Here is a 14857-nt window from a genome sequence, read left to right on the forward strand (position 1 = left end):
AAACACGAAAAAAGCTGAACACAAAGGAGTACATACTACATGGCTGTGTCTGAGATATAAGAAGAGACAAAAGTAATCTAAGATGATAGAAACCCAAAAATTGGTTGTCTGTGGAGTATGTGATTGATTTGGAAAGAGGCATGAAAGAACTTTCAGGAGTGACAGGAATAATACTATATCTTGAGTGGGGTGTTGGTTAGATGGATACATACATTTGTTAAAATTCAACAAATTGTATACTTTTGATCTGTTTATTTTACTTTAAAATTTAATTCAATTTAAGAAAGAGAAAAAAAAAACTTGATGCCCTACCAAGTTTTGGTATTTTCTTTCCATGAAAAATGTTCTCCTGCATTTTAGAGAATTACTTTAATAATAAAAGCTATTGATGTGGTACTAGCATTAGAATGACTGTCCACAGACCTAATCCCAGTGCAGTTTGGAGAGAAAGCACCTGGGTCTTGAAGGGACAGAAGTTAGAAATACGTGGAAGGAGGTTAGGTTTTTAGAAAAAGAATTTAGAGACAACTCAAAGCTCAGGAAAGCCAGTCAGGCTCAAGGAAGGCTGAGAAGAAAGGCATTTGGAATTCCCTTGTACTTGCAGATTGTAGGGTAGGACTTTTAAAATTTGGGTCCTTTCTACTTGTGGTTTTCCTCAGTTGCCATTTGTTTTTTCCACATTTCTCTTCCTTGTCATTTATTATGAGCCTTTGATCTTTCTGAGGTCCTTGTACCTTACCAAAATGGCACCAGGATTGGGTCTGAAAACTGGAAGCAATCCCTTGTCTACATGAAATAATTACTGGAAGAAATTTAAATTTTTTCCCTAAATTCTCACAAAATAGTTTGGGAGAAAAATGGCAAAAGAGATTAGTATACTTCTTTGACTTTTCAGAATTCATTTTGCTTCATAAATAAGTACATACACAAATAAGTAAATAAGTAGATCAATCAGTCCATCCATCCCAAGAATAATATATATATTTCAGTCTACTTAGAAATAGCTAGTGACTAGTGAAGGCATGTGGATGGTTTATCAAAATTCATCAAAGCCACAGGATATAAAGAATTGGGGAACTAATTTCTTATTGAATTTGAAAAAATTATTTTAAAGTAGGTAGAGTATCTGCTACTTGTGGTCATTACTTGCCTTCTTTCAAATGATTAATTACTATATGAAGAATAAGAAAAATGTAAGGGAAATGGGCTTTTGTTTAAATCATTAGTTTAGAATATTGGCGATGCTTTCCTTTACTAATGTAATTTTCTTTGATTTATGCACCAGCCACACCCTCATAAGTGCACATTTCTAGAGAAATAAATTACATTTGTACTGCTTTCTTGTGGACTAACCAGATACATTCTTTTGTTCAAAGATGGGTGGAACAAGACCCTAAGGAGATTCTGCAGTCTGTCTATGAGTGTATAGAGAAAACATGTGAGAAACTTGGACAGCTCAATATTGATATTTCCAACATAAAAGGTATTTTTAATAGAATATTTTTCTCCATGTATGATTATCTCAATCAAATTCACTCATTCCCTCATTCAGCACATAACCGAGTGCCTGTGCGGTGGCAAGCAATTCTATGTGAACCGGGAATGTGACAATAAATGGGAAGATTAGGTCCCTGTTCTCATGAAGCTTTTATTCCGGTGGGTGTGAGCCCAACAGTAAGAGCAGACAAATACAAGCTGATCTGAGATACTGAGAAGTACCATGCAGAAGCTAAAACTGAGTGATACAGTATGGTGTGCCGAGAGAGGCTTACTTTAGTTTAGATGGCTAGAGAAGGCCTCTCTGAGGAGGTGACACTTTTGCTGAGGTCTCACAAGCCAAAGGGGGCCAGCCATGCAAATAGCTGGGAGAAGAATGTTTGAGGAAAAGGAAGCAGCATGTGCAACGGTCCTGAGGTGGGAATAAGCTTGGCCTATTTCTGGGTCAGAAAAAGGCCAGCATGTCAAAAGTGGAGTAAAAGAAGGGTGAGGGTGGGGGTGCATCAGGGGTTTCAGTAGGAGCAGAAATCGGGGAAACGGATAAGGCCTTGTCAGCCATGGTTAGGAATTTGGGTGTTATTATTTTTAGTATTACAGGGGGCCAGCCGTGAGAAGGTTTTAAGCAAGGTGACAGGATGACAGGGTCTGACTTGCAGTTTGAAGACAACTTCCTCACTACGGTGTGGTGAAGTCGTGAAGGTCTGAGTGTGGACACAGGGAGACCAGTGTAGAGGCTGCCGTGGAAGTCCTGAGAAAGGATGGTGACTTGACTGACAGTGGTAGCGGGGGAGGTGAAGAGAGGGGGCAGAAGTTGATAGATTGGAAGTCAGGGTAATAGAGTAGTGCTATCAGGGGAAGTGATGGGTCAAAGATGGTGCTTGGGGTTTTTGCTGGAGGTCCCAGATAGACTGGGGAACAGCTGGGGGAGGGCGGTTGGAATCAAGGCGTTTCACTAAGAGAATCTCCCCCGAAATAATTGGGAGTGTTAGATTATTACAGATCTCTATTAATTCCAAGTAGTTTTATTGTTTTTAAAGATTTTTTTATTTGAGAGCGAGAGCATGAGCAGGGAGAGGGGCAGAGGGAGAGGGAGAATCTCAAGCAGACTCCACCCACTGAGCCACCCAGGCGCCCCCTTAGCTAGTTTGACTCTACATAAGGGCAGCCATCAGTTGGTGGTGATGGTGCCTTGATTCACATCATAATTGGCTCTGAGATTTACCAACACTCCTGAGTTGAAACTTTGATTATTTATTTATTTTGGTGGAAATGCTGAGGAGAACCTTTGAACTTGTTTTCAGACTTTCCTCTATTTGTATAAATAAAACTTACTTAAAAAAGACTGGACCAGGGGCACCTGGGTCACAGTTGTTTAAGCGTCGGACTCTTGGTTTCAGCTCAGGTCGTGGTCTCAGGGTCGTGGGATCGAGCCCTGCTTCAGGCTCCGTGCTCAGCAGGGAATCTACTTCGGATTCTCTCTCCCTCTGCCGCTCCTGCTTGTGCTCTCTCTCTCAAATAAATGGATACATCTTCAAAAAAAAAAAAAAAAAAGACTGAATGTTATCAAAACCTTTCATTCAGCAGACTTCACGTGCTGGGTATGCTGGGGAAACAATGGAGCATAAATAGGGTTGTGCAGCTAACAGCCAAGTGAGGGAGACACGTGATAATGCAATGACAAATGAATGGAATATCCTACCCTTGTTTGTCCCTACATCTATGTGGAAGTGCTTCAGACTTCTTTTAGAGCTGCATTCATCAAGTTTTAGATGAGTCGTGCATCAAAGTGGTGGTTGGTTGTGTCCTTGAATTGTTCTCACAGCTTTTGCAGCCTAAACCTAGCTGCAAATGAGGGAAAAGGACTTATTGGAGGTCAGGTAGCTATCTGTTATTGGATAACATTAAAGCACAGCTCCCTGTCTTCTGGGCCAGTGTTCATTTTCCTGAGCCACACTGGTAACTTCACAAACCACTTCACTTTTTGTTTTTCAAACCACCTCACTTTTTACTTCCCGTGTAGCAAATAAATCATATTTTCCAGCTGAAGAGCAATTTATTTATAGTCTTACCTGTTAATCATTAAGAGTTTAGGGGCACCTGGGTGACTCAGTCGGTTAAGCGTGTGCCTTCGGCTCAGGTCATGATGAGCCCCACGTTGGGCTCCCTGATCAGCTAGGAGGCTGCTTCTCCCTCTGCCTCTCCTCGCTTGTGCGCGCGCGCGTGCTCTCTCTCTCTCTCTCTCTCTCTCCCTCTCCCCCTCCCCCCCCTCAAGTAAATAAATAAAATCTTTTAAAAAAATCATTAAGAGTTTATCATAGCTGGTTGTATTTTTTTAAGATTTTATTTATTTATTTTTAAAGATTTTATTTGTCAGAGAGAGAACGTGCACAAGCAGGGGGAGCAGCAGGGAGAGGGAGAAGCAGGCTTCCCGTTGAGCAGGGAGCCCGATGCCGGACTCCGTCCCAGGACCCCAGGATCATGACCTGAGCCGAAGGCAGACGCCTGACTGAGCCACCCAGGTGTCCCTTATTTATTTATTTTTTTAAAGATTTTATTTTTATTTTTAAGCAATCTCTACACCTCTCTGCACCCAGCATGGGGCTCCAACTCATAACCCTGAGATCAAGAGTCGCATGCTTCCCTGATTGAGCCAGCCAGGTGCCCCTAGCTGGTTGTATTTCTTTTGCAAATTCTAGTTTGATTGGTATTAGTTGTCCTGCACCAGAAGCTTTGTGGATTTCAGGTCTGGATGAACAGTGTCACCAAAACTAAAGTTCACTCTCCAGCTCAACCGCACACAGGAGTCCAAGACAAGTAAATAGGCTGCTTCTTTCCTTAAAGAGTTGGGAAGCTTGGGGCGCCTGGGTGGCTCAGTCGTTAAGCATCTGCCTTCGGCTCAGGTCATGATCCCAGGGTCTTGGGATCGAGCCCCACACCGGGCTCCCTGCTCAGCGGGAGGCCTGCTTCTCCCTCTCCCCCTGCTTGTGTTCCCTCTCTCGCTATCTCTCTGTCAAATAAATAAATAAAATCTTAAAAAAAAAAAGAAAGAAAGAGTTGGGAAGCTCTGTTTGCCTGTGACTGGGCTGAAGGAGCTACAGAGTATATAAAGAATTAAAGTACCAGATACTCTTATTCATCCTCATGTGATAGAAGCAAAACATAACATACACCGCTATAATCCTGAGAACATAGGTGCACCTGGCTGGCTTAGTTGGTAGAGCATGCAACTCTTGATCTTGGGGTCGTGAGTTCGAGCCTCAGGTTGAGTATGGAGATTACTTTAAAAAATAAATTTAAAAAACCCAAGAGCATAAAATTTTCAGTGATTAAATTCTCTTGTATCAAAAGTAGTTACCACACTGTTAGAGAAAAGGGAAACCCCCCACATCCACTACCTTGCCCTGCCAAACATATCCACACATATTTCTGTCTCCTATCTACTCTCAGGGGGTCTCAGAAAGACACCTTTTCTCCAAAATAGCTTCCCAGCTGTGGTGCATCTCATTTCCAGTTGTTACAAGATGCCTCAAGCACACATTTTCTAAAGCTTTGACCTCTTTAGACCTCTTTCCACGTGGCATTTTTAATAGCCCCAGAGTCTCCCCCCAGGGCTCTTATTATTTCGCTTTGGGTGATTTTAGGGTTGGGTTTTTTTTTTCCTAAAAACATGTTCCAATTATAAGCTACGATTTTAATTTTTTAAGTGGCTCTAGGCCCAACATGGGGCTTGAACTCACGACCCCAAGATCAAAGAGTTGCACGCTCTACTTACTGAGCCAGCCAGGTGCTCCTGATTTTATTTTTAAATAAGGATGCCTACCGTCCATAATTCTACCAACAACAGTTATAACACCCTGCAGTATTTCCAAAGGCTTTTTCTGAGTATATTTTCTTAACTGTCATTATAACTTATCACAGGCCATGTTAAGCAAAATTGAACCAGAGATTTTGAAGTTAGCATTTAACTAGTTAATTTTACTGGAAGTGCTCATTGCTGAGAAAAATACCTCTTGAGAAGGAATGTACAGGTGAAGCATGAACCTCCTAGATACAGTGTACTAAATTGGGTTTTATATATGTCAATGATGATAGTATCTGTAACTAAAAGACTGTGGGGCCAGGAAATCATATATACTTTATGCATGTAACTCTCATATGCTCCTAAATGGGAGATAAACCCAGGGTGGAGAATTACAGAACCTCAATGTGTAATTCTGAGAAAGAGGGAATGAAAATTAGGCACTATTAAGAGAAGCATGTGTGCTGGAATCAGCAGTCAGAAAAGTTTTGTTTTTGTTTTGTTTTTATCTTTTATTTAAATTCAACTTAATTAACATATATTGTATTACTAGTTTCAGAGGTAGAATTTAGTAAAATTTTGTTTTTGTTTTGTTTTTTTTAAGCACAAGCAGGGGGAGGAGCAGAGGGAGAGGGAGAGAAGCAGACTCCCCGCTGAGCAGGGAGCCCAACATGGGGCTCGATCTCACAACCCTGAGATCATGACCTGAGCCAAAATCGGATGCTCAACTGACTGAGCCACCCAGGTGCCCTAGAAAAGTTTTCTTTAAAAACAAAACACAGGGGTACCTGGCTGGCTCAGTAGGTAGAGCATGTGACTCATGATCTCAGGGCCATGAGTTCAAGCTCCACATTAAAAAAAAAAAGAAAATCTTAAAAAAATACAGAGGATTTTAGGGTAAAAATGACAAGAAGTTGGAACACTGAAAAAGTTCAGAGGTACCGCATAAGGCCTGTGTGCCCTGAGGAGAAACCAGTAATGGAGATACGTTTATGGCTGCGGGAGAACCCGGAGAAGCTCTCTCGCTGGACTTTGTCTGCAAGAAAAGCAATTTACTTGGCACAAAGGAATCAAATTAAGATAGAAGGGAAAGAAGGAGTGGTCAGGGAGGAACCTGTGACCAATGAGTCAGATAGAAAATAGCCCTAGATTATATTCTGAATATAAGTTAAAATGAGCCAATAAAGAAGGGAGCCCAAAGGGCAGAGGAGAGTGACTCCGAGACTGTAGCTAAGCGAGCAGCCGGTCTGTTTATGGAAAATTAATGTAGTGGGGAAGAATAGGAGATTTTACTGGACCATGAATTCATTGTGATCCCCCAGTGTGAAGTTGTCACTAAAACTATCATGTTCACGGTATTCCAATTTAGCAGTCCATTGCTGAGGTCCCACTGAGTTCTCTGGCCTCTGTTGTGCGCCCAGTACTGCTGGGCAATTCCTTTATGTGTCCTGCTTAGCTCAGTCCCATTCTCTGCAACTATTAGTCCACTCTGTCCTCAATAATATTGATGACAATGAGGGGCACCTGGGTGGTGCAGTCGGTTAAGTGACCAACTCTTAGTTCCGGCTCAGGTCATGATCTCATGGTCATGGGATTGACCCTGAGTTGGGCTCCACACTCAGTGTGGAGTCTGCTCTAGAGTCTCTCTCTCTCTCTCTCTCTCTCTCTCTCTGCCCCTCCTGCTTGTGCTTTCTCTCTCTCTAAAATAAATTAATTACTTAGAAATAATAATATTGATGACAATGAATGGAAGCAGAAAGGAACATTTATTAAGCAGTTACTATGTGCCGGGCACTGTCGTAGTACGCATTAACTCAGGAATTCCTCATTGTAACCCTGTTAGGTGGGAACTATTACCTCCATTTTACAGAAGATAAAACAGATTGAGATCCAGGATCATGCTGCTAGGAAACAGGAATTTGAATTTGAACCCTAACAGTCTGGCTTCAGAGCCTGAGCTCTAATTGAATAGTGCCCCAAACTCATGATCCTATTTTGCTTGAGCCCATTTGAGCAGATAACCTTGTGTGCTACTTCACAGAGAACATTGAGGCTCTGAGGGCTTAATTCCTCATTTCCTGTTCCTGTACTTAATACCTAGAACTCTTACCCACTTCCCCACATCACAAGGAAAGCAATAGCCTTCTGTCCTTCTGGAGGCTCCTCCCTCCACCTGTGCATTAATCTCATCCCTTCTTGTCACTACAAGAATCAAGACCATGTCCCATTGATTTCCAGCTCCCCTGCCCCCTCTTGCACATTCTCCTTGGTCTTCCATCTTTATTCCTACAAACATTAGTGTCTTCTGTTTTTAAGGAAATGCCCCCAAATCTCTTCCTTTTACCCTGTGTCTCTTAAGTTTCTTGAAGTAGACCATCAGTCATCTTTATACCTTTAGAAAAGGTGTTCTAGTAAGTAAATTTGCATTTGATAAAGGTTATTTAGATAAACTGTTAGACTCCCTAAGAAAAAAAAGGGCTCAAATAAATAAGAAATGAAAGGGAGGAAGTTACAACTGATACCAAAGAAATACAAAGCATCGTAAGAGAATGCTATGAACAATTCTAGGTCAGTAAGTTGGACAACCTAGATGAAACTGATACATTCCTGGAAACCTACAATCTTCCCAGACTGAATCATGAAGAAATAGAAAATCTGAATAGGCCAAACATTAGCAAAGAGTTTGAATCAGTAATCAAAAACTAAACTAAAAAGCCTCTGCACAGCACAGGAAACCATCAACAAAATAGGCAGCCTACTAAATGGGAAAATGTATTTGTAAATCCTACATCTGATAAGGGGTTAATATCCAAAATTAAAAGAACTCCTACAACTCAATAGCAAACAGTCTGATTAAAAAATGATCACAGGACCCAAATGTCATTTTTCCAGAGAAGTCCTACAGATGGCCAACAGGCATATGAAAAGATGCTCATCATCACGCATTATCAGGGAAATACAAATCCAAACCACAATGAAATATCCCAGCACACCTGTCAGAATGGCTATTCTCAAAAAGACCGTGACAACTGTTGGCAAGGATGTGGAGGAAAGGGGAACCCTCGTGCACTGTCGGTGGGAATGCAAACTGGTGCAGCCACTGGGGAAAACAGTATGCAGGTTCCTTAGGAAAGGAGAAACAGAACTACCACATGATCCAGCAAGTCCACTTTTGGGTATTTATCCAAAGAAAATGAAAACACTAATTCGAAAAGATAGATACACCCCTATGTTCATTGCAGTTATTCACAATAGCCAAGATAGGAGCAACCAAAGTGTCCACTGACGGATATCCAAGTGGAATATACAATGGAATATTATTCAGCCATTAAAAAATGAAATCTTGTCATTTGTGACAACATGGATGGGCCTTAAGCATATGCTAAGTGCAATGTCAGACAGAGGAAGACAAACACTGTAGGACTTTACGTTTATGTGGAATTTTAAAAAACAACACAAACAAAACTCATAGATGCAGAGAACAGAGCCGTGTTTGCGGGTGGGAGGGGGGCAAAATGGGAGAAAGGGGATGAGGCACAAGCTCCAGTCATAAAATAGATAAGTCATGGGGATATACTGTACAGCATGGTGACTATAGTCAACAATATTGTATTGCATAGTATGTAACTTTGTACGGTGACAGGAGGATACTAGATTTACTATGATCTCTTTACAGTATATACACCTACCCGATCATGTTATATACCTGAAACTAATGTCAATTATCGACCTCAAAAAATATATATATTGCTCATTTTCCATAAGCCAGTTTTCATTGTTCTCTATTACACATAAAATCTCCTTAAAGTAAAATCTAAGTAATTATGTTTTTTATTTAGATTTTAATATATTGTTTTAAAAATAAACTGTTGTTTTGAGCTTTAAAAAGAAGATTATTTAGAACAAGGGAACTATTGGTCCCCCTCAGCTCTGTGCTGGTCAGAACATTCCTATTGTGTTTTATTCTGGGTGTACAATTTGAACAGTATGGACAAAGTTGCGTGTTCCTAGGAGGGGTGGTGAAGGGATTTTAAATCATGCCACATGGAAGGGTGCCTGGCTGGCTCAGTCGGGAGAGCATCTGACTCTTGATCTTGGGGTTGTGAACTTGAGCCCCATGCTGGGCATAGGGATTACTTAAAACAAAAATAAATAAACCATGCCATATGGTGGGAGTAGTGGAAGGAAACTGGACTGTTTAGCTTACACAGGGAAAGAGAAGACCCCGGGGACAATGTAGCTGCCTCAAGTTTGTGAAAGACTCGCATGTAGAAGTATTAACCTTCTTCCATGTATCTCCAAAGACTACAGCTAAGGTCTGTAGGTGAAAGCTACAAGGAAGAGGATTTTTTTTAAAATAACAAAAGTTGTGAATAAAGATTGGTCTGCCTCAAGAGAGGTAGTGAGTATTTTGTCACTAGAAGCGCTGTCTGAATGGTCACGTGATGAATGGTTTGGGGGGAAATTAAGTGGAAGACCTGTTATTGATTACATAGCCTTTAACGTCGGTCCTCACCTTACATTCTGAGAGAAGAGAGTTCGATCCTTCAGGCAGGCCAGTGTGTTCGACCCAGGCTGCACGGTAGAATCACTTGGGGAGTTTTAAAGAAAAATACTAACGTTCAGTTCCTACCCCTGTCTGTTAAATTGGAATGTTTGGGTCATGGCCTGGGCACGGATACTTTTTTTAAAAGCTCTCCGGTTGATTCGAATGTACAGCCAAGTCTGAGAACCTCTGATTTAGCTGAATCAAGCTGTTGAATAAAATGGAATGGATTAGTATTTTTACCTAAAATAATTGTAACTACAGCATTTGAGTCATGTGAAGGTCAGTATAATGTAAATGCCATCGCATATTGTATTTATGCCTTATTCAAATTCATATGTCTTAGAACATATTCCAATATGGAAACAAAACAATTTCTAAAGAACCGCAGTAGGAGGTTGCCCAGCGTGAAGGATTTTATCTGTAGCTGTTTTCTTAAAATGCAGGCGCGTGTGCGTGCCCCCAGACGGAAATTGCCTATAGCAATTCGTAAATAAATGGATGAGGTGATTATTGGTCTCCAAAGAATTATAAATTGGGTATTGTAAATTTGGAATTAGTGCATTCCCTTTTTTATAAGGTAACCTGGGAGCCTTTCATTTGGGAGATATTGATCTGAATCCATGTTGTTCGTGTGCTCATAGTGAAGTGGGAAGCAGTCTTGCAGAAATAAAAAGAAGCACTCGACAGTGGGTATTTCAACAGTGGGTATTTACTTTTCCTGGAGCCGCTCACAGACAGTATATTCAATACCACTATAAAAGTGCCAGATGTTTTTTCGAATTGTTATGTTTAGTTATGCCTGTAAAAAAACAAAACAAAACACATGAGAATTATTCTCCTGAAGTAGTTTTCTACTTGTTTGACTTCTATTCCCTTCTGTTTAATCTTCTCTTTCAAGCTATTGGTGTCAGTAACCAGAGGGAAACCACTGTAGTCTGGGACAAGTTAACTGGAGAGCCTCTCTACAATGCTGTGGGTAAGCTGTTGTTTGTGTATGTCAAATGCAAGGCCTTTCTCCACTTGCAAACATTGTCACCCTGAAATGTCTGGCTGAGAAAGCATGTAGTCGTGTTTCCTATACTCAGATGGGATGGCCAGAATAGTCCTCTAAGAAATTAGTTGTTCTGTATTTACCATCCTCATGTATTTATTCACATCTTGAATTAAGTCTTTCCCTTGCTTTCTCTTTTTCCTGATTATTTGTATTATACAAATGGTTCAGTGTTGCCACAATTGTTTCATAGTCCCTGCTGTTTCTGACACCTAAAAGAGATCTCGCCTCCTCCCCTCAAAAATCAAAATTACTCGCGTGCACAGTCATCTCTTTATAAAGTACCTGGGTAGTTGTTCTTCCCATCTAGGAATTTGAATTGACTCATCTGAGGTTATGAAAATAAAATCTCAACATTTTAGCTCCTTCTGCTACACATTTGGCTATTTCAGCAGGGGTTCAAAAACTCAAAATCTCAAATATACCAACATTAGGTATCACATCTTACTTAAATGTAAATGACCATGAGTATAATGTAGCATACTCTTCGCACATGATATTTGGGCACTAAATGACACTGTCAGTTGCTAAAAGGAAAATTTTGTTGTAAATATACAGTCACTAAAATGCATTGTTCTATTCACAAATGGCAAAACACAAGTTTTTGTCAATAAAATACCAGGTTGTAAAAAAAAATAAAATAAAATAAAATAAAATACCAGGTTGTGAGATGGGGAATGGAGGCAGAAATTGTCAGAGATGGGATGATTTCTAGAGCGAACTATTTTTACTTGATAGTTATTTTAGTAGTATAGTTACTTTAGTATTGATTGGAAGAAAGTGATATTCAAGCAGAAAATATACTAAAACGGTGCCTTGTAAGAGTAGCATGAAACCTTTGGAAATAATCTTTATAAAAAATTAAGGTAGTTAAAGTTACTGTGTTATCAGAGACCATTTAGTATGTCTTTTGTACTTGTGATAAAAAAATTAAAGACTCAAAAAATGTCAAAGAATTGCAACCATAGGTCCTGTTACACAAAAGTACGTGTTTTAAATATTTATTTTGTTCTCATTTTCATGAACAAATCATTTTGAATACAAGTAATGCAGGATATTACAATTTTAATGACTGATACCTAGGGGTATTCTTTCATGGATCACTATTTGCCAACTTCTTGAACTAGTTAGGGTTTTACTTTTTTTTCCCCCTTAGGGAAAAGGAAGGACCTTCTCAAAGGAACCAAAAAGTTCCTGTTAAACTCTAACCTTTGAATTGTAAAAATGCAACTTTGGACTTTGAGTTGTCATTTTAAAATAATGCAACTAGGTTAGTTGAAGTTATACTTAAAGTAGAAGATTTAAGTTAATATTTTACCAGAAATATTTTCTTTTCTGATGTGCTTATATACTCATTTCCTTTTCTTCTACCTTTGTCCCTCTGTGCCCCATCCTATGTGCTTTCCAGTATTAATTTCTACTGCATCTATGGGATATGAAGAACTTTTTTCAATACTGAACCATGCACATGTCTTGAGAAGCTCTTATGTGTTTGGTGCTATACTGAGTGTGTTATGGAGGATATGAGTTATTGGCCAGTTTTATAAACACTTTGTAATCTACTTTTGGTAAGAGACTAACACAGAATTAGGGAATCGTTGATAAACTATGCTGCTAAAATGAATAGGAATTAGAGCAAGTACATGTTAGTATGGATTTTGAGTTTTGGGCATACCTTTGGGGGAGCTTGAACTCCATCTTAGGGCTTGAAGAATGTATTGGATTACATTAGGAAAAGGGAAAAATGAAGGCTAGTGTGAACAAGCTATGAAGGTGAAAATGTCTACACATATTTCACCGAAGAGTGAAGAGACTGATCAGATTCGCAGATAGGGTGACTTATTTATTAGTTTTAATAGAACTAGCAGTGATAATAATGCTCAATAAGGGCTAACATTACTGTGTGCTATGGATTGTGCTAAACACGTTGCTCATATTATTTAATCTCAATGATCCTGAAGCAGGTTTTACTTGCCTTATCTTAAAAATGAATTATGGGGGGAACAGCTACATAACTTGTCCAACGCCATATAGCTGTAAGTAGAGGTAAAGCCACAGTTTGAACATAAACCTCTCCAACCCCAAAGCCTATGTTCTTGTTTGGATAAAAAGGGGTTGGTGCGGATATAGAGAGCGCTGAAAGCTGTACACTGGGTAACATGGGACAAAGTGAGTAATAAAGGAGAGTTTACTTTCCCATATGGTGGAATGGATTGTTTAAAATGCACCTGTCTACCAAGAACAGCTCAAAAATTACAAAACAAAATAAAACTGTCTGAGGGACTGGAAGGCTACCAAGGCAGTGAAGAATTATGGGACCAAGATCCAGGAGAGAAGGAAAGCCCAGAGAAGTAAGCCTGGCATTCGGTGCTGCTTATTCCCTAGAAGTACTCGTAGATTCTATGAGGAGTATCTGAGGCTAAGCAGCATTTTCATAGGTTCATGGAAATAGGGAGGCAAAAGGTAGTCAGGCTGCCGGGATAGAGATGAATATGGGCAAAATCCTAGACTTTTGATTGCGACTGTGTAGGGCCAACCCTAGAAGTGAGGTAAACTGAGACTACACTACCCATCACAGGAGTTAAAGCCCAGATTCAAGTAATTTAAAGCACTGAGTGGATTATGGTGATCTAAGATTGCTAATGCTCCTAGCCTGACTTTCTTTCAGAAATAAAAATGAACCCTTTCTGAAGGAAAATTATCTCTAAAGTTCTTCATATACGATTTCTAGTTTTCTATAAAAAAATAATCAAGCATACAAAACAAGACATGACTAAAAACCAACAGAAACAAATAACCTTAGAAACCAACCCATAGGAAATCCTGATATTAGAGTTATCAGACTTTAAAGTTATCATGATCAACATGTTCAAGGAATGCCTTGACAAGTTTGGTCACCTTAGCCAAGAGTTGGGAATTTAAAAATAGAAATTCTGGAACTGTATTAAAAACTCAGTTGATGAGTTTTACATCAGATTAGACACAGCTGAAAATGAATTAGTGAACTGGAAGAGAGATCAGAAGTAAATACCAGACTGGAGCACGGAGAGACAAAGGTTTAGAAAACAGAAAAGAATCTGGGAGAAAGATGGGGTAACGTGAGGAGGTCTAACATATTTATAATTGGAGCCCCAGGAGAAAAGGAAAGAGAAATGATACGGTTTTTCAAAACTGATGAAAGATATCACAGATTCAAGAAGCACTGTGATTCCCAGGCAAGATAAATACACAGACTTTCACTTGATTTTTCAATGGAAACAAAGTAAGTCAGAATACAATAGAATGAAATCTCTAAAGTGCTAAATGAATGTAACTTCCATCTAGGATTCTATACCCGTGAAAATATTCTTAAGTAATTAAGGTGAAATATAGAGGCAAAGACAGACAAAAACTGAATTTTGATGGCATAAAACAATAACATCTTAACGATGTTCAAAATTTATTAAGAATTAAAATACACAACAACAGTTGTACATGAAACGAATTTAGAGTAGATGAGTCTAAACTGTTTTGAGGTCCTTGTATTGTCAAGGATGCATGTTGTAATAATCTCCAAGCAATGAGAGTAAAATAATGTATAATTAACAAGCTTATAAAGGGGGAATATTGAATGATTTAAAAAAAAAAGGCAAGAAAGGAAAGAAAAAGGAATGTGAAACAGGAAGGAAGGACAAATAGAAGGCATTTAAATCCAAATATGTAAGTAAGTATATTAAAAAGGACGAGATTCATTTCTCTGCAGTAAAATCTGGCAAAGGTGTTGAGATTACTAATCAGTGGGTGGGATTAGTGCCAAGACAGTGGAGAGAAGGCAAACCGGAGAGACCTTTCAGAGGAAAGTCACAACCTGTATGTTTGTAAATCAGATAGGACATAAAGATAAATGGGGGTGGGAGGGGCGGAAACAGGGCTGCAAGATTTTTAGCCTCCGAGAACAGAAGGAAATTAAGATTTAAGGGGT

At 39.5% G+C, this 14857-nt stretch overlaps 1 protein-coding gene across 8 annotated transcripts in view; it reads left to right on the plus strand.

Annotated features, from left to right (window-relative positions):
- GK (glycerol kinase) overlaps window positions 1-14857 on the plus strand; it is a 75463-nt gene that overhangs the window by 11606 nt on the left and 49000 nt on the right. For all 8 annotated transcript variants that reach the window (XM_032426541.1, XM_032426543.1, XM_032426546.1 and 5 more), the window contains exons 3-4: window positions 1377-1483; window positions 10744-10821. In XM_032426541.1, the coding sequence (XP_032282432.1) occupies window positions 1377-1483; window positions 10744-10821 (185 nt within the window). The remainder of the gene's footprint in view (window positions 1-1376; window positions 1484-10743; window positions 10822-14857) is intronic.

Source organism: Phoca vitulina, unplaced genomic scaffold (assembly GCF_004348235.1).
Source record: "Phoca vitulina isolate PV1807 unplaced genomic scaffold, GSC_HSeal_1.0 scaffold35, whole genome shotgun sequence".
Classification (NCBI taxonomy): Eukaryota; Metazoa; Chordata; class Mammalia; order Carnivora; family Phocidae; genus Phoca; species Phoca vitulina.